The sequence below is a fragment of the Haliotis rufescens genome, unplaced genomic scaffold (genome assembly GCF_023055435.1).
Source record: "Haliotis rufescens isolate VD_foot unplaced genomic scaffold, xgHalRufe1.0.p SCAF_26, whole genome shotgun sequence".
Classification (NCBI taxonomy): domain Eukaryota; kingdom Metazoa; phylum Mollusca; class Gastropoda; order Lepetellida; family Haliotidae; genus Haliotis; species Haliotis rufescens.
In genome coordinates this window covers 4,738,694-4,766,100 of record NW_025963957.1, presented here as the reverse complement: position 1 = coordinate 4,766,100, position 27,407 = coordinate 4,738,694, and the positions used below count along the sequence as shown (strand labels likewise).

Genomic DNA, 27,407 nt, shown 5'->3' with positions numbered 1-27,407 from the left:
CTAATATAGTATAATATACCATGATAAACTGACTTTTATCAGATTACAACATACCTAAGGTCATCTTGACTCAGCAGGCTGTGCCAAAAGCTTTTGAGTCTACTAACTTGGCTCTCACAGAGCTCCAGATAAGCTGCGTATCTGCGTAAAATATGCATCAGAAATATGCAGTAAAATAAAATCCAAGCGTATCAAATACGCAACGAACATTACAGATACGCTACATAAATAAAACTTGAGCCTATCATCAAAATATTGTGAAGTAACACTGCGTATTCGATTAGCAAATCAGCAACTTATTTTGAAATTATAAAGGGGCCTTCCGTCAACCTTGCCAAACTCCACGATGACAGTTACATCATGATCATTTGCCATTACACTTTCTTGTGGAAGTATCGTGGCATTTTTTAGTCCTATAAAGCTCTCGAACCACACGACACCAGTTTGCAGGGACTAGATGAATAGTGTTTTTAAATATTTAACTTAAATACCCACATGTGTAAAAACTAGTGGGTAACAGAAATTTGAATACCCAGATAGAATTACTGATACCCAATGATTTTAGAATGCATGGGTAAAATACCCACAACACCAAAAGCTTATCTGGAGCTCTGTCTCAGTATCATTTTTTTGTCTATTTCAGTGTTAGCATATGGACATAGTATGATACATTAGCTGAGTTTACTAGAACAAACAGGATTTTACTTAACTTGGGCTTCGTTAGTTTGTACAAGTGGTTAAGGTCACAAACTTTTCAGTGATACATTTATAGGGTGAAGGAGTGCCAATATAGGTATTTTGAACATAACATATAGATGAAAAAAAGGATTTTTCAATATATAGGTCAAAAACCTATAATAACATTTATCAAAAAATCCTTCTCTTTGTTATCAGCGTTAGAAATTAGCACTAGTCCTGTAGCCCTTGTCGAACTGCCAAATAGTTATATATTTTACATATGTAACAGTTTGACAAGTCACCATTTGAACTTGAAGTTAAAGCTTCCTGCAGTCTCGCTATTTCGATCAAAAAAAACATATCTTGATAATAATAGTCAAACTGCAACAAATATGACTTAACACATCAAAGGATGGCATTTATGATACATGTAACCATTCTCTGATAATTAAGGTTCGTTTCCAGGTGCCACTGGTGGTTAAGTGATCATGGTTGCTGTAAATAACAGTGTGTTTGTGCAATCTCTTAATCAGTTCACACACAATTTTGCCGAAATTAATGTAACATTACATGAAATTTTGAATAACATTAATAAAATAACTCACAAACATAAGTCCAGATATACAATGAACACTTTTATATAGATACAACAGATACCGTCAGTGTAATAATAGGATTAACAATGTGTACTTTGGTACAGAATAGTTGACATGGTATTTCCGGTTTATATACATGCCCAGTTATGTTTTTGCCTGGGGAAAAAGCATCAAAACGCATTGTATGTGTGTATTATGCACACCCTCTTCTGCAGAGCTATATTTTTTTTTAAATATAGTACTCTATTCATTAACTTAGGGTGCTTGTCAATAAATGTTTATTCATCCGATACACGCAAAGACTGTATTGCTACATTGCATTGACATCAAAAATTGATGTCTACCGACCTATCGGTATGTTGAGGCAGGCCCATTTCTGACTCATCTCAATTGCAACCCGCCACATTTTCACTCGAACCAAACACAGTATTAACTGTAAATCACACAGACTGCAACAAACCGAGTTTCATCATTATTATTGCTGTCTACAATGAAAATGTGGCGGGTCTTAATCGTTACAATGCACACTTTATGGGGAATGTGTCTTGTTTGGAAATTGTATAGCTGTGTCTATTAAAAGTGTGTACACAAACCACAGTTTGGTTGTTCTCTGCTGGTTTTAATCGGCAGGCTTGATTAAAGAAAACCAAGGAAGTGAGAGCTTATGATAATTCTGTTGACACACATTGTTGTTCGGCTCTATTCAAAAGTCTAAAGAGATTTTGTAAGCATGAACAACTTTACCCCCACACCCCAACAATGTCAGCCACCCGCCCATTCCAGTCGATGGTAGATGAGCAGCTGATCTGTGAGCAAACTCAGTTACCATGTCTATTGGTCAATGTCATTTCCAATGTAAGAATATGCAAGACACAGATAACGTTGAACAAACCTGTTTGAAAGCATATATTTAAATAGGTGGATATGTATTTAGGAAGGAAAGGGAAGGATATATTGCTTTTACCATTTCTATGCTGTCTTAAGTCTTAGAGATATTTCGGGGGTAATTAAAAGGGGTTTCATCAATTGATGCATAAATAGTCAGCTTTATCATGTTCATGAAATGTTATGCATCAATATTTTTGGACAAATAAGAACACATGATGAATATGAAGTCGGCATGTCACACATGATATAATGACCTAATTACATAGTTCTGTCTTTCTGGTCACCAAAGTGATACTGTCACTGAGTTTGCAGTTTCTGTATGTGCCAGAAATGAAACCCAAGAAAAGTGCTGCTAGTACAGGTACTGAGTTAACAGCTCCACAGCTCATAAAAGGGTAACTCAATGGAAGAATCAAAAAGCTGACAGCATGGACAGTGAAATGAAGAATGACACTGGTATCAAGATTTTGTGAAATATCAACACTACACTGTACACCGCAACGCACAACTTCCAATAACTTAGAAACACATATTTTCATTAAAGTCTTATCTGTCTTGTGTTCTTTCTATTATCAGTTTTAAATTGTGCTGTTTCAATCAATTTGCCTTTACAGAGACAACCCATCATGAGGTTGGGGTTTCATTCAAAATGTAAAAGCTAGGATCCTTGTCTAAAAGGAGGTATTACTTTCAAAAAGAAAAAACTGACATGTTTTTTTCTCAAAGTAAAACACCCTTCAAAACTTTTCTGTTAAAATATCTAGCATTAGATATGGACAATAATTTTTATTACAAAATTTCTTTACCATCTTGATCAAGCATGTGTAGTCGCAGTTCTTCATCCCTTTTCGCCATGAGCTCCTCTCAGTTTTGTTCAAAAACTCAATCACTTTGACGCACAGCAGCCAGTTTACAGCTCTTCATGCAACTGTTAAGCTGAAACAAGAAGGGGAAATGTCCTTACACATCCAGGGATACAAATGAATATTTTTGCAAGTGTGCCAGTGGAAACTTCGAAACATGTTTATGTGCACCCTTTTGAACTTAAAATGTGTCATCAAGAAGAAAACATTTGAGGCTATTTGAAATGTATTTCTTTTATTCTTGAAATCAATGTTGTAATTCACCCAATGTCACCCTGACCCACTTGTCACAATAGTTAACATAGAATTAACAGTACATCAACGTATTTCTTTTTACCAGGATGAAAGCACATATTGTAGCACTGGAACCTATATCATCTCTTCACTGCAAACAAATCCCAGAATCCCTCTGCAGGTGAATATTTATTCTGGTTAGACCATGTAGACATTAATGAGGTTTGTGAAGATTCAGGTAAACTGTATTTTAATCTATCTGTACATGGACCTCTTAATTCTTTAAACATTAGGGTCATGACACGTAACTCATGAATATATATATTTCAATCTTATTCTAACACTGCTTAAAATGCCTTAATTATCTTATCGTGTTATGTAAACTTTGAAGCTGAACACAAGTGTATCAACATGTTTAAAATATAATTCGAGTTTGACATCACTGGTTGGAAGGACTGTTGCCTACACTTCATCTCAATATGACACACCATATGATACATTAAAAATGACACTTATCATATTATGGAGATTTTACACGCTTTACAATGCTCATTCCAAGGGTCTTCGGACATCATACGTTTTTGGATGGCCATGTTCATCACAATTACTCGCGCTTTAAAGGGGGTTTAGCATCAATTACTCGCGCTTAAAAGAGGGTTTAGCATCACACAGACATTGTAAATACTCAGATGATGGCTTGTTTTTACAAGACAGTTGTCTTTTATATAAGTGAATGAGATGTTTTACAGTTGTTCATGCGATTAGAGAGAAAAGTATGACTGTTTAAACTTCCGAAAACCCATAACATGGGGATACATTATTGTGTGATTCAAAGAGAACCAACACCTGTTGATGCAATGCAAATCATAGTTTTTTCGAAGCAAAAAAGGTTAAAATTGATAGCTGATTAGAGGTTTTCCCTGTTGTTTGCCAGCTCCTTGCTTTCACTTTAGTGGCTTCAGGAAACTTACTTTATTCCTGCCTGGGCGGGGATCACTGTGTCACTGCGGAATGTGCGCCTAGTCCCTACATGGAATGCAAACAATTCCAGGCAACCTACAGTACTATCGCCATGTACACACCACGGTTATATTGCTATTTAGGCTAAACACTGTGGATCGCAGGTTATGACCAACAGGCCTGGCCTACTGGAGTGGGGTAGCCTAGGACTGGACAGGCGGACCATGAACAGGCACTGAGGCAGACGATAAAATGTGTCGAACCATGAGCACTGGCGCTTGTGAAAAATCTACAAGGGCTATGTTCAAATTTCAATCTTCACAAAATTACATGGCGTTAGTAATTGGTTTTCAATACTTTGGAAAGCAACACAATTTACACACGATGCACCATACATGAAATATAGGATGCCGCACTCACCTGGGCTTGAGTTCATGGTCAACCGGAAGCTTGAAGCAACCAATACACTAGATAAGCTGGTTCCCGGCTCCCTATGCGCGTCGTCAACTTGCGCCAATTGTGATATTAGAGACGGGGCCCAGCTTATACACTAGACTGGTTTTCATGCCCTACAGCGCTTGCGATCCTCACCGCACAATACACAAAGCCACCTGTCGACGATGAAATAAAGGGACAAAACTCCTAACATGTCTGCCATTTCATGATTTGAGACAAAGGCTGTTATCAGACGTTGGAATCAGATCTGTGAAATCTGGATAACCGTGACGAGTTAAAGAAGGTTTAAGTGTAATTACATTTGATATGAAACTTTGATATATCTATTAACCCAAAGTATAATATTTTCGAATATGAAAACAATAACTGAAGACACAATCAGAGACCTTATATATTCAGATATGATCTCTGACACACTGTATTGGGATCTGCACGTACCACATCGATGCATTCAGGAGAGATAATCCAAGTGTCGAGGAATGTATTGTCTAACTTTGAATTCAATCGACCTTGAAACAAAAGTTCCAATACCTCGATGTTTCATCATATTTATGTGACTCCGCTATGGTCAAAAGTCGGAATCCAGCGAAGGTTATGATGTTTTGATACAATGACGGAGCTGTTTCACAATTGGGAATCCGCGATTTCTATATCATCCACTGACATCAGAATAAAAGAAATTATACCCACTGAGCATTTACAGGTCAAGCATACACATCCCATCTCTGTGCCCACTTGTTCATTGGCATTGTCTCACAAAAGGCTCGACCCTTACGGATTAACTTACTGTTGGTCTCACAGTCCGGGAGCCATGCATATCATTGTCCCTTCCGCCCAGCCCTTACTGTAATGCTATACAGCCTTGAAGCAAGTCTGGATTTCCCACAGGTTCTGAATCTCCCATCTCACTGGGTCTCCTCGCTAATTTGAATTGAGTTCTTTGTTCCATCAAAGTGGTATATTTTCAGTGACTATAGTTAGTTAAGATTAACCGTAAGGCTCGAGCAATACCGATTAGCGACTTTAGTCTTGTCTGTTTCCCATATTAGGAAACATCACAGTCAAATCTCTTACAATCTCTGGATATTTCCCCTTGTAATACCGATAATATATCACAATAAGTAGTACATATTTCAATAAACATCAAAATTTAAATGAGCTTTATAAATATCATCAATAATTTCCGTTGGCAACTTTATATATACCTGAAGCAAAAACACCTAATTGTTACCAAAAGGACATGTAAAATGTTGCTACAGCTTTCTGTACACTTCCAGTCGCCTTGGTCAGTGGGAGTGTATTCTTCAGCTATTGCATTGATACCCTTTACTCGTCAGCCCTCGGACACAACCCTTTGTCAATATAGTTGCATCTTCCCGAGGCAAGGGTTTTAACAACTACAAGCTGGACTATCACAGTCATTTAACCCCCTTGTCCCCGGAAGATGTATATTTGAAGAACGCACGCACGCACGCACACACACAGACCAAGGATATTGGTAGTGTATTTTGGAAACAAGGTGGTATTTTGGTTTCGGATATATAGGTTTCAATTGAAACACAATGCTTACAAAAGTACCACCTGCGCACGTTACCGGTGATTACATGGTATCGTCACATTATGTATATTGTTGTATGTGACCCTTGTAACACAGTCGTTATGGGTGACTGACATATCAACAGCTAAGAACAGGATTAATGGAACACAAACTGGTTTGACCGAATGTGACGTGATGAGTGAGTGAGTTGGGTTTAACGCCAATTTAAACAGTATTCAAGTTATATCACGATGTGTCAGCTTAATGTCGAAGCAAAGCCCAAGGTTATGCAGGTCTTAGACCTTTACCATGTTCTTTGGTGAAACCCACGCACACGGGTATGGCACTGCATACCTATAGAAACATAATCTGGGTATGAGAACTTGAAAACAGAAATTTGCCGTGTCAAGGTGAGATGAAATGGGGTTAAACGTCGCGTTCAAGATCATTGATGATCAAGATCATGGCTAGCAGTTGGCGACCGCCAGAGTAAATGGAAGTGCACCGTTCAATGTAACATCTGTGACAAGCTGAGTCATCCGCAAGTAGACCAGTCATGTAGACTATGTGTAGTACAACATTCCAGTGGAAATTATAACGCTTACAATAGTCATAAACAATAATACTGTGTCTGTGCCAAGACGGAAACCTGTTGGGTTGGTCGTCACAGCTTGTTTGACAGTCTGAAATAAGTATACGTTAATTATGAATTTCACAACAATGTGACAAATTTAGAATTTTCTTGCTTTTAGTCAAGGAAACTGTACACGGCCTTTCCGGGATCATAACGTCAGTCAGTCAGTACGAAACGCAAATGCGCCTGCCACTGACAGGTCTAGGTTGGCTTTACTTTGTAAGCACGCCTGTGAGCATTCGTTTCAAACTTAGATGGTCTGCTGAAACATTTGAGACAACAGATAGGGAAAGGGGAGACAACTGCATGAATCTCCATTTCTATTATGTAATTCACAATTTTCAAAATTATCAATTTGATCACACTTAACTAGGAAGCATTTTTTTTTTTGTTTAAAGAAAGAAATATTGTAAAATTGTACTTGAAATTAGAAGCCAAACACCTAATACCCGTATCTTTAATAAAGATAACTGAAATGGCTTTATGCGGAGTCGGATCTTGTTATAGCAGGCTATAATATCATGTGAGTAATAAGCTGGATGAGAAAAACATTTTCAGTTCCATGATGAATAAATTATATTTGTGACACAATGTTCGTTATTTTGTTGTATTTTCTATGTGTATTTATCTTCATAATCAATGAATGATTTGATTGTGGTAATGACCATTTGAAAAGATAGCAGTGCAAAACTTGCATTAAAGTCTTCTTTGGCCACCTTCCGAAGCATGCCTGTCAACCTTTTACCGTAATAATGATAGTATATATCCCAACGGAACACCGTAACAATCGCGGTAGGATAACTGTTAGTCTTTTACTGTAAAAACTAGGTATATATCCCAACGGAACACCGTAACATTCACGGTAGGATAACTGTCGGCCTTTTACTGTAAAAGCACAGTATATATCCCAACGGAACACCGTAACAATCGCGGTAGGATAACTGTTAGTCTTTTACTGTAAAAACTAGGTATATATCCCAACGGAACACCGTAACATTCACGGTAGGATAACTGTCAGCCTTTTACTGTAAAAACTAGGTATATATCCCAACGGTACACCGTAACATTCACGGTAGGATAACTGTCAGCCTTTTACTGTAAAAACTAGGTATATATCCCAACGGAACACCGTAACATTCACGGTAGGATAACTGTCAGCCTTTTACTGTAAAAACTAGGTATATATCCCAACGGAACACCGTAAGAATCGCGGTAGGATAACTGTTAGTCTTTTACTGTTAAAGCACGGTATATATCCAAACGGATACCGTAACATTCACGGTAGGATAACTGTCAGCCTTTTACTGTAAAAACTAGGTATATATCCCAACGGAACACCGTAACATTCACGGTAGGATAACTGTCAGCCTTTTACTGTAAAAACTAGGTATATATCCCAACGGAACACCGTAAGAATCGCGGTAGGATAACTGTTAGTCTTTTACTGTTAAAGCACGGTATATATCCAAACGGATACCGTAACATTCACGGTAGGATAACTGTCAGCCTTTTACTGTAAAAACTAGGTATATATCCCAACGGAACACCGTAAGAATCGCGGTAGGATAACTGTCGGCCTTTTACTGTAAATGCACAGTATATATCCCAACGGAACACCGTAACAATCGCGGTAGGATAACTGTTAGTCTTTTACTGTAAAAACTAGGTATATATCCCAACGGAACACCGTAACATTCACGGTAGGATAACTGTCAGCCTTTTACTGTAAAAACTAGGTATATATCCCAACGGAACACCGTAAGAATCGCGGTAGGATAACTGTTAGTCTTTTACTGTTAAAGCACGGTATATATCCAAACGGATACCGTAACATTCACGGTAGGATAACTGTCAGCCTTTTACTGTAAAAACTAGGTATATATCCCAACGGAACACCGTAACATTCACGGTAGGATAACTGTCGGCCTTTTACTGTAAAAGCACGGTATATATCCCAACGGAACACCGCAACAATCGCGGTAGGATAACTGTCAGCCTTTTACTGTAAAAACTAGGTATATATCCCAACGGAACACTGTAACATTCACGGTAGGATAACTGTCAGCCTTTTACTGTAAAAACTAGGTATATACATACCAACGGAACACCGTAAGAATCGCGGTAGGATAACTGTCGGCCTTTTACTGTAAAAACTAGGTATATATCCCAACGGAACACCGCAACAATCGCGGTAGGATAAATGACAGCATGGCTGCCAACATTTTACCGTATAAAAATCACAGAAAGGGTTTACAATGTAGTAAGAATTGGCACTTCATGTTTTTACGAAAAGAAAGGACTTTGAAGAAGCATTGTTTGCGTATGGTTGTGTCTACTTTTTAAACATCGGTTGCAAGGACATTTACACGCATACATTGGACGTCAATGACATCAAATGCCTTTGGAAAAAAAAAGTTATGATAGTTATATTTTCTCTTTCAAAGCAGAGGTGGCCCAGTTCAACCTTATACGCATCCGCCCTGTACCAAGGCACCCTGGGTAAAATGTGTCCCCAGCACCCCATGATTGCTGTTTGTAAGAGGCGGCTTAAAGGATCGGGGGGGGGGGGGGGGGGGGTGAGGCCCGGTGACTTGGTTGATAGCGAGTCAACGTATCCATACGTCTTGGAGCGTTGTTCATAACATCAATCACTGGATTGTCTTGTGCAGGTGGTTAGTGCGGCGTAAAACAACAAACACACACACCTTACGCATCCCTGCACTGTCACAGTCAAGTGGGGAGGGGACGGGGATGTTCTGAGGAGGCCACCCCTCCTTTTTTAAATGTGAAACCATTGCATGATAACATGTTAATTTGGTGGTGAAAATACAATTAATAATGGTTTACATATTAATTGTATGTGTGATTTTGTTGGGGGTGGACTTCTTCCACCCCACAATTCCACCCCACACAGAGTAGTAGAACAGAGAATGAAAAGCCTATGAGAAATGCTCATTTAGGAGACAAACCTATTGTGTTTTGAAATTTGATGTAGTTCCACAGTGGAAGAGATAACTCTTTATTTTAATTTTGAACCGAGCGCTTTACTTCCTCTATTTGACGCTATGCCGTCTGTTAATTTCGCGAGAGCCCTTGCCTCGGCGTGTATTAGAGACCCAGCGCGTAATAGAGGAAATATAGATACGTTTTACAGTTCATATGGGGTGATCGATCGGCAGCCATTTTCTTTGAATCGATATGTAGTGTTGGCTATCTCGAACTATGTATTCATACGCACGTTTTTTTGTGAAAAGGCTTAATATATTTGAAAGGGGTTTCCGTAGCAAAAAGGAAACCTCTTTTTGACCAATCAGAATCAAGCATTCATCAATGTCATGGTAGAATCTCATTTAGAACCTCTTTATTTTCATTGACATGCTTGCTGTATAAGGCGAATATGCTTGTCGTAAGAGGCGACTAACGGGATCGGGTGGTCAGGCTCGCTGACTTGGTTGATGCATGTCGTCGATCCCAATTGCATGGATCGATGCTCATGATATTAATCACTGGATTGTCTGGTGCAGACGGCTGTCATATAGCAGGAATATCGCTGAGTGCGGCGTCAAACAACAAACATACCAACCAACCAACCAACTATTTTCATTGAAAACTACACTAATGGTGCTGGAATTGTATCCACAAATTGAAAGACGTACATCCATCACACAGAAGCAGGTCTGGCGTTACATTCCACGATGACAAATTGAGGTACAGCTGACCATGCTAATGCCTACAACTACGCTGATGGTCTTACGTAGGTTTGGGTAGGTGGTCTACAACATTACGTCAGGCCATGCAACACTCCTCACCACAAAGGTTGACTGATGGGTCAGAGAACGACCAGCTGACCACAGAGAGAACACGGAGCTACACGTTGTTGTGACGTCGGTTACAGCTGCACCTGTACGTCATCAACGACTTCGGATTCAGAAGTTGACACACAACAGTTACTGCTTGTGCCCAGTAATTATTGGCCCATCAGTTCGCGTGGGCGCTTTGTCACGTGATATCTCTACATGATCCTTTTCAACTGATTTAAAAGTATGAAAACACTGGTAGCCGACTGCTTTGAACAACTCGCGAGTTTCTTTGTCTGTTTGAACTACCAACCAGGACAGAGCGGATGCTCGGGGAAAATATATGGAAGGCAACATCTGAATGTAATAAATTCTTGGATGGATTTTTCTTCCATAAACTGGGAGAAAATGTATTCATGGCAAATACTATATATGTCTTTCATGTAAAAGAGAAAACAGTGCTGGTTCTTAATGGAACAACTTGTTGCCACTCGACAGGAATCTCGACCAAACTGTCACGTGACAGGAATCTCGACCAAACTGTCACGTGACAGGAATCCCTAACAGTCACGTAACATAATTGCTATAGGATTGTCAGCGTAAGATACACGTTTTACTATACATGTAGGCCCTAGTCATGTATCACAGAATATGCAAAAAGGAAACAATTATGGAATTTTTATCAAAATCACAAAATCTTCAGAAGTCATGCAGTATTCTATTACATTGATTATCAACTTGTTATAATTGATAATCCGTCAAACCAGCTGTTTCAATCAGAGTGGGTTTATTGTGATTTGATCTCATGCAACAGAGCTGGAAACCCAGTAAGGTATCAATATACGTCATGAACTTAGATAACCATAGGTAATATACCTACTTGGGTTGGCAGTCAAAAAAATTTTATTTTTTATTTTTATATGTATCCCTCGTATGTAACAGTAGGTTCACTGTTCAAGCAGATTTTGCTTTGTTTATCAAGCAGGTGATCTCTGGGGCCGTTATATATATCATAGCTGACAGTTTAATTGTGTTAAATCATTTGAAAGAATTGGGTTTGATAAATAAATCGTGAAGAAGTAAACATTATATTAAGTTAATTTAGTTCACACGATCATCTAAATACGACGTTTAAATTGGACGAATTCATTCGGAGTTTTCTATTGACATTTTCCGAAACAGCGCGCTTCCGAATGCATCCATACTCCGCACAACACCGTCACTGTGTGGAGTACAGGTGCCGGGAAAATGGCTGAATTCAACGTAAAGTTTGTCGGGCAAAAATTAAGCAAAATTCGATGGCGACCTACGCAATCACAGTCCATTATACAATCAGATGTATTTGCCACGGGGAGCTGGGATGACGAGGTAAAGTATTTGGTGGCTAATTAACTCTTCAGGTGGTCGGGAATCAGAGGAAATTCGCCCCAAGTCAAATGTGAAAATCAGCTGGAAATACAGACTCACAGCCAAGGCCCATGAAGCAGGATAGTCATATTACTGAAACACTGGATACATGTATACAAATAGTTATATATGTGGGTCCAGTGTTTCAGTAATATCACTATCCTGCTTCAGGGCCTGTGACTCACAGTGGGTATGAGAACCATGTCACTGTAAAGTGTGTTTAGAATGTGGCTTTGTATAAAGCGTGTACAGATGTGGCACTGAATCCTGCTTATTAGATATTCAAGTCTCTGTCACGTGAAGTTGACAAGTCTCTCAAGTGATTCCTGAATAGGAGCTTTAATAAACACGATTCATGTATGTAGGCCTAATTAAGAAATATTGTCACTGTCTTGTTTATTTCTAACAATATTACATTTGAGAACATTACTTCACCTTACCATATAGCCTGCAACCTCGGAGTATTGCGGTACGCTGAACGGAACGAAATGCACTCACCAACCTTTATAATTATTCCTGTTCTCTATATCAGATGTCATTTATTTTATCTAACAATGCATATTTTACTGATAAAAGTTCATTATTTACATTAGTAGCTCCGAGTAAAAGTCGGACCTTGCGCTCAGTTTGTCAAGGAGAGAACTCCATTGTATCGCGGTACAGAGAAAGGTTGTGTATGGAGGTCCGAATTGGACAAAAAGAGGACATACTTCCACCAACCACTTAGTATGATCATGCCTGACATCAGTGATTTGTCCAGACATGTGCAAAGATAGCACAAGTAAAATTCTAAATGTGTTATCAGTATGGTAATAGGTATTCAATGCATATTTACCGAAAAGTAAGAGAAAAATATTTTAAAAATCAACAACAAAATATCAGAAATGATATTCTAAGATTGTTTTTTTTAAAAATGGATGACAATAATTTGTCACAAAATGGAAAAATGTTAACAGTCAACAATAAATAATTAAATTTTCGTTGTGTTCATTGAAATTCCTGTATTCTGATTAGCTGAATTGGTCACGTGTTATTGCATTCATTTCCCAATGAATGTAAAAAATTAAGCCACGCCCACCGAGGCGCACTACTTTTATTACTTCGGAATGTCGGGGAATCCCAATATTACAGCCGAGGGATCCCTTTCTGCTCACGTGTATCGTCATGCACAGGACATTTAGCGACTTTCATGCATATTCATTGTCCAAACAAACCTTTGAAACCGAAGGCCGAGAATGAATCAAACAGCAAACGTGCAGGCTCGCTCCCCTGTTTTTGTTTCTGCTCGCCTCGGTTCAACTTTCATGATTTCGGGTTTCCTTTCTAACTAGCATTTTTACAACTGTGTTTTACCGTAATCAGGGAAGTAATGTTTGAATCTGGCGGTAACTGACCATGTAATTTGAAACAGCCGCCTTAAAAAAATTCTCCCGGACATATTTCTTCCGGTTCGTTACAGTCTGACTGTTGCAGTTCTTTTCGCCACTTGTCTTAACTGACAGGTCCAATGAACATTGTTTTGATCCTGCTCTCCGTTGATTGGCTACTGACAGTGTTGGCGTGTCAATTTATGTGCATAAATTAAGCAATCACCTGATTCATGCACGCCACAGTATGTATTCCTACACCTGGAATGTTTATCAATGTCGTCATTTTTGTCTGTTTTGATATATACAACTGTTTTTGGTTAAACTATTGTAGATAAAACATGTTTTATGTTGTCGAATTTAATTATAAGCATTGACTGTGTATTTGTTTCGGTTCATTGAGGTATGAATCGAAAAACCAATGTGCAAACTTTTGTAAGAATCCGCTACGCGGATTCATACAGTTTGCACATCAGCTTTTCGATTCATACCTCAATGAACCGAAAAAAATACACAGTCAATCCTTAAATATATAAAAAGCACTCCTAGTATGCCCAAAGTATGTATTTATCTTTTTGCTTCTAGTGAAGGACATATTTCTAAGTTTGGCATTATGGCCCTTATGATTTCCGAATAGATTCTGGGCACAGAGCAGGAAAAAATGTGCGGACTACGTAACTTCCGCTACCTTATTAGTTGCCATGAATATGCAGATGATTTAGTTCAGGTCGATAGAGAAAGTTTACTTGGGGAACTGTGGCTTATATCGTTGGCCATTGATAGATGGGGGTAAGGCAATATTAAAAAAGATGCCAGAAGTATGTATCAACGCACTAATAACTCCTTACTTACAGCAGACGGAACATTCCGAGGAAATTGAAATTGTTTATGAAGTGACCACTTCCTGGTTACTGATTTGCATTAATAGACAGCCGCTAAGAGGCGTGTCCCGCATGAACTACCGGAAATTGCAAATGCCGCGATACGATGAATGCCTCGGTACCACAGGGTCTGAGTATATACGTTTTTGTAACTGGGACATGCTGAAGGACCCAAGGATTATTTTAAACATTGCACATTAACATAGATCTTTTAGTAAACCTATCACCAATACATGTTGTACAGGTGGATTGAACTTTGCAGTATGAGATGTCATGTGGTGTTGTCTTTGTTACAACCAGGACAACAAGATCCGTCTGTGGAGTCTGGAACAACTCAGTCGGGATGACAGGGAGGGTCCTGGCAGTGTGCTGGACAGCGAGCCACACGAGTTGTGCAGCGTCACACAGAGAGGGGACGTCACAGACCTCAGTGTAAGTTGTGCAGTGCATTGTCACATGGAGGCATCTTCCTGAGGGAAGGGGCGGTCGGGTAGCCTAGTGGTTAAAGCGTTCACTCGTCACGCCGAAGACCCGGGTTCGATTCCCGACATGGGTACAATGTGTGAAGCCCATTTCTGGTGTCCCCCGCCGTGATATAGCTGGAATATTGCTAAAAGCGGCGTAAAACCATACTCACTCACTCATTCCTGAGGGAAGGGAGATAACTGACTATACAAGTCTAGTTCAGCATGGGAAGATGCTCGGAAGGGGTGATGACACAAACCTCAGTGTAAGTTGTGTGGTGTCATGTAGATGGTTGATGTCACAGTCCTCAGTGTCATTTATGCAGACTTTGGTTTAAGTTGTGTCATGTCAGTGAGAAAAGGGACAGAACTCTTGGTAAGTTGTGCAGCATCACATATGAGGCTTAATGTTCAGACCCGTGAAGATTCCGGGGTAGTATAGGTCTTCAGCAACCCATGCGTGCCATAAAAGGTGACTATGCTTGTCGTAAAAGGCGACTAACGGGATCGGGTGGTCAGACTCACTGACTTGGTTGATGCATGTCATCGATCCCAATTGCGTGGATCGCTGCTCATGATGTCAGTCACTGGATTGTCTGATCCAGACTCGATTATTTACAGACCGCCGTCATATAGCTGGAATATCACTGGAATATCGCTGAGTGCAGCGTTAAACAACGAACCAACCAACCAACTTAATGTTCATATGCCATTAACTTTTCTCAGTTTTTCCTATTTCCCTCTTATCACACAGGATATGGTGTACATTTAAGTTTGTGACATAGAAAAGATATATATTTCAGTTGTCAATGTTATCAAGATGAAAGTTTTTCACACAGGAAATAGTGTATAATTTATTTTGTCACACATAACTATTTGTATATTTCAGTTTATAACGAATGACCACATAGCAGCAGCATCTTCAACTGGAAATGTAGCTATATATCGCCACCATATCAACTCACAGGTATATCCCTCAACCTCTCAACTAAAGTACTCACGGAAATAAAAAACCCTGTTTTTCCCAATTTAAAAATCAACACAAAGTGTTACGTCGCTGTAAATACGAAATAACAAAACAACTCGAAAAGTACTAGTCTGGATTTGCTAGTTTGATCTCAGTGAACAATACAAAATGTACTTTACAGGAGGTAATTTGTCGTCACTTTCAACATTCAAAAATAAAACTTAGTCCAAATTGACATAGCAGAAACAGACTATAGGCATTATGCACCTGTTCTCACCTGTCGTCAAGGTGTCATAGGTCATGGACATTAACCTTGATCTACTTACACCTGGTTATGCCCTGTTTCACAATAGTCTGTTTTATTCACATTTTTACACACTTTTACTTGTAAAAAGGCATAAAAACCTTTGATACGCTGTATTTGTGCCAAGGCCCAATTAGTACTAATTGCGTTGTTTGAATATTTACATATTTTGTATATTAACTGCATTTACTTAAGATCTGAGGTCGAAAAAACAGGTTTTTTTCATTTCCATGAGTACTTAAGTTATCTGCAGTAAAGGTTTATTACATTAGTGTGTCAAGGTCCATGGAAGGTTTCGAGACTCAACTCAAATCCAGTAACTCTTACGTTTGTATATTTTTGGGGAAGACTCACAAATCGCCATTATATTCAGGGGTCGATTGAACTGCTGGCCCATTGGCTCACGGCCAGTTAATATTACAAAGAGCTTGCTGAAAGGTAAAGTATATGGCCAGTCTGGCTCGTCAAAATTTCACTCCTCCTCCATGTGTGTTTAATTTTTTTAACTGGACACTGCTTGTGAATCATGTAATTTCGATGAGAAATATTTAGAGGGGATAAGGTCGTGTGAATGAGAATGTGAACTCAAAGAAAGATATATGTAGATCATCTCAGTAGAATGACAACCAGACGCCTTTTTGTAATGTTGTCTACAATAACATCTTTATTTGCTCATAAATCACCACGGATTGAGGCAAATGGAAGCCAAGATTTAATCTCAGCGTGCAGGTAAAGGCGTTTCAGGGTGAGGAGTTCTAAGTTTTGCGGACCAGAGATTCAGGCACTTCGCGGCCTCCTCCATTTAGTTGTTGGCCAGTCACTTTTAAAAGGAGCAAGCCCTGCTGGCTACACACAGATTTGTTGTTAAATCTACAACCTGATATTAATCTTTCAAACGCTCTTTGTTGCATTCAAATAAACGATTCAAGGCTCTTGCTTCACCTATCTGCATAAGAATGTCCCTGCAAAGTGAACATACTGCCTCTTCCAGACCCTGAGTGTGGCCCACAGCTGGGACGATGTCCATCACTTGGCGGCAGGGTCATGTTCCTGCACTTGTTTAACAACTAAGGGAGACGATGTAGTTGTATCTGGTGGAGAGGATGGAAGGATTGTCGTTCTGAATGTCAACCGGAGGCAACCAGAGAGAGTCATTGGTGAGTTGATGTTATAGTGACCGATGCAAGTCATTGGTGAGTTGATGTTATAGTGACCGATGCAAGTCATTGGTGAGTTGATGTTATAGTGACCGATGCAAGTCATTGGTGAGTTGATGTTATAGTGACCGATGCAAGTCATTGGTGAGTTGAAGTTATAGTGGCCGATGCAAGTCATTGGTGAATTGATGTTATAGTGACCGATGCAAGTCATTGGTGAGTTGATGTTATAGTGACCGATGCAAGTCATTGGTGAGTTGATGTTATAGTGACCGATGCAAGTCATTGGTGAGTTGATGTGATAGGTGCCGATGCAAGTCATTGGTGAGTTGATGTTATAGTAGCCGATGCAAGTCATTGGTGAGTTGATGTTGTAGTGGCCGATGCAAGTCATTGGTGAGTTGATGTTGTAGTGGCCGATGCAAGTCATTGGTGAGTTGATGTTATAGTGGCCGATGCAAGTCATTGGTGAGTTGATGTTATAGTGACCGATGCAAGTCATTGGTGAGTTGATGTTATAGTGACCGATGCAAGTCATTGGTGAGTTGAAGTTATAGTGGCCGATGCAAGTCATTGGTGAGTTGATGTTATAGTGACCGATGCAAGTCATTGGTGAGTTGATGTTATAGTGACCGATGCAAGTCATTGGTGAGTTGATGTTATAGTGGCCGATGCAAGTCATTGGTGAGTTGATGTTATAGTGGCCGATGCAAGTCATTGGTGAGTTGAAGTTATAGTGGCGGATGCTAGTCATTGGTGAGTTGATGTTATAGTGGCCGATGCAAGTCATTGATGCAAGTCATTGGTGAGTTGATGTTGTCATGGTTATAGGGTTGAAGTGTGTCATTGGTGAGTTGATGTTGTCATGGTTATAGGGTTGAAGTGAGTCATTGGTGAGTTGATGTTGTCATGGTTATAGGGTTGAAGTGAGACATTGGTGAGTTGATGTTGTCATGGTTATAGGGTTGAAATGAGACATTGGTGAGTTGATGTTTTCATGGTTATAGGGTTGAAGTGAGACATTGGTGAGTTGATGTTGTCATGGTTATAGGGTTGAAGTGAGACATTGGTGAGTTGATGTTGTCATGGTTGAAGTGAGACATTGGTGAGTTGATGTTGTCATGGTTGTAGGGTTGAAGTGTGTCATTGGTGAGTTGATGTTGTCATGGTTATAGGGTTGAAGTGAGACTTTGGTGAGTTGATGTTGTCATGGTTATAGGGTTGAAGTGAGACATTGGTGAGTTGATGTTGTCATGGTTGAAGTGAGACATTGGTGAGTTGATGTTGTCATGGTTATAGGGTTGAAGTGAGACATTGGTGAGTTGATATTGTCATGGTTATAGGGTTGAAGTGAGACATTGGTGAGTTGATGTTGTCACTGTTGTAGGGTTGAAGTGAGACATTGGTGAGTTGATGTTGCAGTATTGAAGCGTGAAGTATGTGAACATCTTTAGAGTCGATTGCAAGGTCGTTGTTGTCTGAGTAAATTTGGTTGGTTTGCTTGTAATTCTTTTTTTTGTTTACTTTGTTTTATCTATGTTTCAGAATCTGCTGACAGTTGTACTATAAATGCCATCACGTTTCTGAAACAGACAGAGGTTATCACCGTCAATTCCTTTGGACAGTTGAAGATATTTGACTTTCGACAGAACACTGCAGTTCCAACAAGAACCTACACAGTGTAAGTGTTAGACCTGAATTAATATTTCAAGTCATCATGGTCAAATTGTTCAATTTCATCTGAGGTTTAATGAACCTTTCTCAAGTTAGTCACTGAAAATAATTTCTGAGCAGTTTATTTGAAATATGATTCAAGAAATTGATCTATTCATAAAAGTTCACTTTTGTTGCCCTTCACTTGACATTGAGAATATTTTGAAGGGTGGGACTGTGCCAATCCTTATCTATTTATGACAAATTGCCATGTTCTCTGGCTCCTTCAGTGACTGCCATGCTTGGCCCTTCACGCCCACTCAGTAGTAAATACATGCATTTATATTTCAGGACAGAAGAACACAGCTCACTGCAGTGTGTGGCTAAGCACCCTGGTCAGGCCCACATTGTGGCCACAGGGGGCCAGGACGGGATGCTGACAATCTGGGACCTCCGTCAGGACAAGTTTCCCATGACATTGCTAGAGGCCCACAGTGCCACCAGTAAGTTGTCATGACATTGCTAGAGGCCCACAGTGCCACCAGTAAGTTGTCATGACATTGCTAGAGGCCCACAGTGCCACCAGTAAGTTGTCATGACATTGCTAGAGGCCCACAGTGCCACCAGTAAGTTGTCATGACATTGCTAGCGGCCCCCAGTGCCACCAGTAAGTTGTCATGACATTGCTAGAGGCCTACATTGCCACCAGTAAGTTGTCATGACATTGCTAGAGGCCCACAGTGCCACCAGTAAGTTGTCATGACGTTGCTAGAGGCCCCCAGTGCCACCAGTAAGTTGTCATGACATTGCTAGAGGCCCACAGTGCCACCAGTAAGTTGTCATGACATTGCTAGAGGCCCACAGTGCCACCAGTAAGTTGTCATGACATTGCTAGAGGCCCACAGTGCCACCAGTAAGTTGTCATGACATTGCTAGAGGCCCACAGTGCCACCAGTAAGTTGTCATGACATTGCTAGAGGCCTACATTGCCACCAGTAAGTTGTCATGACATTGCTAGAGGCCCACAGTGCCACCAGTAAGTTGTCATGACGTTGCTAGAGGCCCCCAGTGCCACCAGTAAGTTGTCATGACATTGCTAGAGGCCCACAGTGCCACCAGTAAGTTGTCATGACATTGCTAGAGGCCCACAGTGCCACCAGTAAGTTGTCATGACATTGCTAGCGGCCCACAGTGCCACCAGTAAGTTGTCATGACATTGCTAGAGGCCCCCAGTGCCACCAGTAAGTTGTCATGACATTGCTAGATGCCCACAGTGCCACCAGTAAGTTGTCATGATATTGCTAGAGGCCCACAGTGCCACCAGTAAGTTGTCATGACATTGCTAGAGGCCCCCAGTGCCACCAGTAAGTTGTCATGACATTGCTTGAGGCCCACAGTGCCACCAGTAAGTTGTCATGACATTGCTAGAGGCCTACATTGCCACCAGTAAGTTGTCATGACATTGCTAGCGGCCCACAGTGCCACCAGTAAGTTGTCATGACATTGCTAGAGGCCCACAGTGCCACCAGTAAGTTGTCATGACATTGCTAGAGGCCCACAGTGCCACCAGTAAGTTGTCATGACATTGCTAGAGGCCCACAGTGCCACCAGTAAGTTGTCATGACATTGCTAGAGGCCCCCAGTGCCACCAGTAAGTTGTCATGACATTGCTAGAGGCCCACAGTGCCACCAGTAAGTTGTCATGACATTGCTAGAGGCCCACAGTGCCACCAGTAAGTTGTCATGACATTGCTAGAGGCCCACAGTGCCACCAGTAAGTTGTCATGTCATTGCTAGAGGCCCACAGTGCCACCAGTAAGTTGTCATGACATTGCTAGAGGCCCACAGTGCCACCAGTAAGTTGTCATGACATTGCTAGAGGCTAACCATGTCGTCTAGGGCTGGGACGGGTAACTCGGGTACCCAGGTCAGGTGGGTACTGAGTAGGACCCGGGTACCCACAGGACTACCCGGACTCATGGTTAGTCATGTGATATATTGTCTAATGACTAAAATTATCTAGAACTCTATTGTTGCACTACAAGTCACTAATGTTCGCTTTTCCTTCTGACTCTGCACCCTTTCCTTCTGATTTTTCATATGGTTGAATAAAGATAGAACGGAAGTCAACTTCAGTGTATATATCAGATTGTTTATTACATGTATCTAAATACGTTTTGCCAGGGTTATGCTAAAAATGTTCCCAATCTGACATTTTGAGACATGTCCTGAGACCTAGAGTTGGTACCGAGGTAGGGTAGGGTAATAGGGGGTAGGTACCCGGGTAGTAAATTTGGACTCATCCCAGCCCTAGTGTCGTCAGTAAGTTGTCATGACATTGCTTGAACTAACAGTGCCACCAGTAAGTTGTCATGACATTACAAGGTGTTCACAGTTGTAGTACTTGTTTCTTGATGTTGTTAACAGTATCCTAACCATGTTACAAATCTTCATGCTCTGTGGGAGTTCCAGGTCGGATTTGGCTCATTGTACATCATTATTTGTGGGATGGCATGGATCTTGTTATCAGTCACTGGTTTTCCTGGTCCGAACTCAGTTATTTACAGGCCATCATGATATTTCTTGAATAATGCTGACTCAGCGAAATGTTTGTGATGTGTCATTGCAGTGTGGGAGGTGAAGTTCCATCCCCACAACCCAGACCATCTGTTCACCTGCTCAGATGATGGCTCAGTCTGGCACTGGGATGGGACGTCTGTCAGGGGCAGCGCATCTACTTCATCGTTTGTGTCAGGTAGGTTGTAGTCAGGGGCACCACATCTACATCAGTGGGGGGAACCCGTGAAGATTCCGGGGTAGAATAGGTCTTCAGCAACCAATGCATGCCGTAAAAGGCGACTATGCTTGTCGTAAAAGGCGACTAACGGGATCGGGTAGTCAGGCTCGCTGACTTGGTTTATACATGTCATCGGTCCCAATTGCGTGGATCGATGCTCATGATATCAATCACTGGATTGTCTGGTCCAGACTCGATTATTTACAAACCGCCATCATATAGCTGGAATATTGCTGTGTGCGGCGTTAAACAACAAACCAACCAACCAACATCAGTTGGGGGAACCAGATCTACATCAGTGGGGGGAACCACATCTACATCAGTTGGGGGAACCAGATCTACATCAGTGGGGGGAACCACATCTACATCAGTGGGGGGAACCACATCTACATCAGTGGGGGGAACCACATCTACATCATCTACTGTGTATAACACATTGGTATTGTAAGAAGCAGTACATCCACATTGTTTCTTTTGCAACAAAATCATATGTGAAAAAGTATGTCAAGTTTTGGTCCTGCATGCATGTGTTTGTTCTTTCCCAGGGTTACGAGGAGACAGTGCCAGCAGCACGGGACACATCAGCTCGTGGCTGAACCTGGACTCCGCCCGGCAGAAGCTGGAGATCACCTCCCTCCTCCCCACGAGGTCACTTCCTGTCAACTCCCTCGATATAGACCGCGATACCCTCCTGTGTGGTACAGACAGTGAGACCCTCTACACTATCTCCTTGCCAGGCCTGGTGTAGAGCTTCTCACTAACCAAGTCCTAAATGCCATATCACTACCCGAGTCCCTAACCCATCTCACTACCCCATCTCACTACCCAGTCCCTACCCCCATCTCACTACCCCCATCTCACTACCCGGTCCCTACCAACCATCTCACTACCCAGGTCCCTACCCCCCATCACACTACCCCATCTCACTACCCAGGTCCCTACCCCCCATCACACTACCCCATCTCACTACCCAGGTCCCTAACCCCATCTCACTACCCCCATCCCACTACCCAGGTCCCTAACCCCATCTCACTACCCCCATCTCACTACCCGGTCCTTACCCACTTCTCACTACCCCCATCTCACTACGCAGGTCCCTAACCCCATCTCACTACCCCCATCTCACTACCCGGTCCCTACCCCCATCTCACTACCCAGGTCCCTAACCCCATCTCACTACCCCCATCTCACTACCCAGTCCCTACCCCCATCTCACTACCCCCATCTCACTACCCGGTCCCTACCAACCATCTCACTACCCAGGTCCCTACCCCCCATCACACTACCCCATCTCACTACCCAGGTCCCTACCCCCCATCACACTACGCCATCTCACTACCCAGGTCCCTAACCCCATCTCACTATCCCCATCCCACTACCCAGGTCCCTAACCCCATCTCACTACCCCCATCTCACTACCCGGTCCTTACCCACTTCTCACTACCCCCATCTCACTACGCAGGTCCCTAACCCCATCTCACTACCCCCATCTCACTACCCGGTCCCTACCCCAATCTCACTACCCAGTCTTACCCCCATCTCACTACTCAAATCTCACTACCCAAATCTCACTACCAAGTCCTACCCCAATCTCACTACCCAGGCCCTACCCCCATCTCACTACCCAGGTCCCTACCCCCATCTCACTACCCAGTCCCTACCCCAATCTCACTACCCAGTCCTACCCCCATCTCACTGTCCAGGCACTACCCCCATCTCACTACCTAGTCCCTACCCCCATCTTACTACCCCCATCTCACTACCAAGGCCCTACCCCCATCTCACTACCCAGTCCCTACCCCCATCTCACTACCCAGGCCCTACCCCCATCTCACTACCAGTGTCCCTAACCCATCTCACTACCCAGTCCCTACCCCATCTCACTACCCAGTCCCTACCCCCATCTCACTACCCAGGCCCTACCCCATCTCACTACCCAGTCCCTACCCCATCTCACTACCCAGTCCCTACCCCCATCTCACTACCCAGTCCCTACCCCCATCTCACTACCCAGTCCCTACCCCCATCTCACTACCAGTGTCCCTAACCCATCTCACTACCCAGTCCCTACCCCATCTCACTACCCAGTCCCTACCCCAATCTCACTACCCAGGCCCTACCCCATCTCACTACCCAGGCCCTACCCCATCTCACTACCAGTGTCCCTAACCCAATCTCACTGCCCAGGCCCTACCCCCATCTCACTACCTAGTCCCTACCCCCATCTCACTACCCGTATCTCACTACCCAGACCCTACCCCAATCACACAACCCCAGCCCCACCTCCGTCTCACTACCCAGGCCCTACCCAATCTCACTACCCAGACCCTACCCCCATCGCACTACCCAATCCCTACCACATCCCATTGCCCAAGTCCCTACCCTATCACACAACCCTAGCACAACCTCCGTCTCACTACCCAAATCCCTGCCCCTATTTCCACACCCTCATCTCACTACCCCTATTTCATTACCCCCATCTCACCGCCCCAGTACACCATCGTCATGTATAGGATAACCATTGTCATGTATAGGATATTATTTTGAACTAATGTTGTGTATGTTCATTGTATATGATCAACTGCTAAAATAAATGTTTTCTACTATCAACCAATGTCACATTATTTTTTAGTGAAAAAGATCTCTTGTTGTGGGTCTTTATATATATATCCTTGATGACAACACTTGAAGTAGCCTGGTATAAAAATATATAAATGGTTTCATGTGGGAGGAGAGCCTGCAACATGGCAATGCAAACCTGATAAATCAAGGGGGGATACTGCTGAGTGTCTATGCAGCTTATCAATTACAGCAACAACAAACTCAGTTTGGAATCCCATGTTTAATATATGTCAACATCAGTGGTTCCTTGTTTAGAGAATGTGTGGTTTTTGCGTGCAACATGCTATCAGCTTGTCCGCTGAATAAAAAAAAAAGCAAATTATGGATTTTTATTTTTCCATTGCAACAAAATTTATAGTCGGTGGATCCGTAAAGCAAGTAAAAAATAAATATTAAAGCAACTATTAGTGTTGAAGCTATCCTGTTCTAACCAAGAAATTAAACTCACACCTCCTATCATCTGATACCACGTGATGATAAACGTGCTTGACATTATTATTGGAAACATTTGGGGAACAACGGTAAATGATACAGGAGCAGACAAACAATGACCAATATTGTCACACATTTAATTCTTCGCGTGTTACTCGAGACACGGACCCATTTTTTCAACGTCATTAACAGTAGCTGATCAGAATCACCACTTGGAAAAATGTGTCGATTTCTGAGAATGGAAAATCGTGCCATGGCGTTTAGGTGACTGAATGTCAGGTGGCTGCCTACGCGCGCTTTAACTTCAAAGTGGTATTTAGGGGACCAGTATTAAACGTGGTCGTCCTCGGGTGTTGTATACCATCTACTCCTGCGTAATAGGTTCCCCGATGTCAGGTCATTTAACGGATGAGCACTTTATGGTACAAACAATAGCGAGACCACAATAAGAAGTATGACCTTCATTAAAAGATCCGGAAGGGTCCGGATAAGAAAAGATCTCCAGCAACTTATGCAGGACGTGAGTGGCGACTATATGGATCGGGTGGTCCGGATATAGCGTGTTAATTGTTGCTCATAATCAACTGGATTGTCTCCATTTTGTACAGGTCGCACCAATACAGGTTGAATATTATTGAGTGCGGCGTTAAACAACAAATGAACTCGTCAACCACTGACATCACATCGTAGGCAAGGTTATTTGCTATGGTGCCAAGGTCATCAAATGAGCAGATGCAATCCCCTCTTCCATGATGGTCGTAGTCGTGTTTACAGACGGCGCTGTGAACGTTTTGAGGATGCTGATGCAGTGGCGCATAATCGATTTCGTGGTGTTTCCATAATGGTCTGGGAGGCATTACATTTACAGCCGCTGAAAGGACACGGTTGCACGCTGTTGTTTGGAATCTTGACACAAAACGCTTCGAAGATGAGACATTAACCCAAATTGTGGTCCAAGTGCTCCAATAGTTGCACTGTGCGTGTTTACTGTCGAAATGGAGCAGACGGACGCCAATATTTGAGCTATGTCAGAGCACTGTTGCTCACTGAATGCCAGCATGGTTTGTGAAACTAGAACTTTCATCTGGAGATTATGATGGCCCCTTTCCCACGTGAAGAAGAATTAGATTTTTTGCTTTGTGTCTTGCAAGAGTCTGTTTCTTAGAACAATACAATCTCAAACTATGTCTTTCATAAAAACTGCTGAAAACTATGAACGGATTAGGGGATAAAGTAGTGCAGGCATACACTGTAGGCACACACTGTCGCCATAACGTGAGGCGTGGTCACTCAACACCTATGCCTAACGAATATTGAGTCCACATAAGAAAATGTTTGGATTATCCGATATAATTACGGTTGTCATTTGATAAGTACTGTAACTTATTTTTGTGGAAAACATCGCCAAATGTGTTATGCTTTTTCAAACATCAACATGATGATATGATTAAAATATGGGTAACCCGCACCCCAGCACACAACCCTCTAGCTCCCGCGTGAGTCTGATAGCAAATATCAGACACACCCTTCTTCCTCCGTGAAAGATGTGTGTCTTGTCAATATAATAAACCGTATTTAATCAGAGGTAAATAACTTCACACATTACACAACTTTAATTCTAACTTTCATTAACATCCTAAGTGACTCTAACTGATGTCAATGGGTAAATCTCACTGGCGGATAGTGTGGTATTACCCATTCAAATGTTAGATCGTGGCATTATTTCCGTTCGTAGATTGCAATAGATTCCACCCCACTTTGTCAAGTTATGTGCAATACTTCAATAGTCAGTTCTGACATTAAAGGCTAATGCATCTGCGTTTCCATTAAACCTTGAGTCGCAGGCCTGCAAACATAATTCGTGGATGAAATATGTTGAATAATTTACAAATGTTAAAAGATCTATTTTTTACATATTTCAAATTATTCGTAAAATACCAATGGTGTACTTCCAACAATGACACGTTATATGTAATTAAAGATGTTTGATGAATGTTCTCGATGTTTGATTGGTATGATAGTTAGAATGTGAGAAAGTAAAGACGATTGAAACAACAAACTGCATATGTTACAAAAAGTAAAACAGAATGTGTCATTGTTTTTATTTCGTATTTCAGTGGCCCGTTTGGGCTCTGATTCGGCACCAATATGAGATAATATATCGTTGTACAGCGTATTAGAATGTATATTAAATTATGTATATTCTAAATTCGGTTGCGCAACAAATGTATGTATGTCGATGTTGGCCAATGGGTGGAGTTGGATAAAAAAATATCTTTGTGAAATGTGACGGACAAAAACCTTCATGGGAAATGAAAATCAAAGTTGCCATTTGCAGTAGTTTAAACCAGTAATTGATGTATCGTGTACAATAATCAATACGGCAAACTAATCTGGTGAACAAGGAATCAATGTGAAGCTTTCTTATTTATCAAGATGCATATCAGATAAAGATAATTCGAATAAATTAAATTTCAGAGCTTTCGTGCTATTATATCATATATGAATAGTCGTAAGCAAATATCTTCTTCACTGAACGTATTAATTTAAGGAACGATTACATTTCTTCAGCAACTTCTGAGAGCATTGAGTTCGAAAATATAAGTTTCGAGAGCTCTGTGGTGCCAAATTGCTTCTGTAACACTCGGTTCAACTCAGTTCAAGTGGGTCATACATAGGAAGCGGAATCAGCCGAGCAAGCCCGATGTTTTTT

General features: G+C 41.5%; 2 protein-coding genes across 7 annotated transcripts in view; one reads left to right on the top strand and one right to left on the bottom strand.

The window, feature by feature from the left end:
* The window catches only part of LOC124147344 (anoctamin-1-like), a 42,163-nt gene extending 37,394 nt beyond the window's left edge, over positions 1-4,769 (bottom strand). For all 3 annotated transcript variants that reach the window (XM_046518028.2, XM_046518032.2, XM_046518033.2), the window contains exons 1-2: positions 4,640-4,769; positions 2,969-3,098 (exon numbers count right to left, since the gene is read on the bottom strand). In XM_046518028.2, the coding sequence (XP_046373984.1) occupies positions 2,969-3,017 (49 nt within the window). In that variant the 5' untranslated portion in view covers positions 3,018-3,098; positions 4,640-4,769. The remainder of the gene's footprint in view (positions 1-2,968; positions 3,099-4,639) is intronic.
* A 7,097-nt stretch (positions 4,770-11,866) lies between these two features.
* Positions 11,867-24,250, top strand: LOC124147343 (nucleoporin Nup43-like). 4 transcript variants are annotated; one of them, XR_007222875.1, is made up of 9 exons: positions 11,867-12,011; positions 14,599-14,730; positions 15,652-15,729; positions 17,025-17,190; positions 18,736-18,871; positions 19,195-19,346; positions 21,473-21,598; positions 22,186-22,798; positions 23,408-24,250. XR_007222875.1 is itself a non-coding variant. In XM_046518023.2 (8 exons), the coding sequence occupies exons 1-8, from the start codon at positions 11,892-11,894 to the stop codon at positions 22,386-22,388; spliced, it is 1,113 nt and encodes a 370-aa protein (XP_046373979.1). In that variant the 5' UTR covers positions 11,867-11,891; the 3' UTR covers positions 22,389-24,250. The 4 variants fall into 4 exon arrangements, 1 of the variants encoding a protein (XP_046373979.1); XR_007222873.1 differs by having other exon boundaries at positions 22,984-24,250; XR_007222874.1 differs by having other exon boundaries at positions 22,186-23,268.
* Positions 24,251-27,407: the final 3,157 nt, after the last annotated feature.

What these genes read in the sequence shown, in the direction of transcription:
- LOC124147343 (XM_046518023.2), top strand. Translation starts at nt 11,892, where the DNA reads ATGGCTGAATTCAACGTAAAGTTTGTCGGGCAAAAATTAAGCAAAATT. An exon ending in GGGACGTCACAGACCTCAGT is followed by an intron (nt 14,731 to 15,651) that starts GTAAGTTGTGCA and finishes TGTATATTTCAG; the next exon opens with TTTATAACGAATGACCACAT. An exon ending in GCAACCAGAGAGAGTCATTG is followed by an intron (nt 17,191 to 18,735) that starts GTGAGTTGATGT and finishes TCTATGTTTCAG; the next exon opens with AATCTGCTGACAGTTGTACT.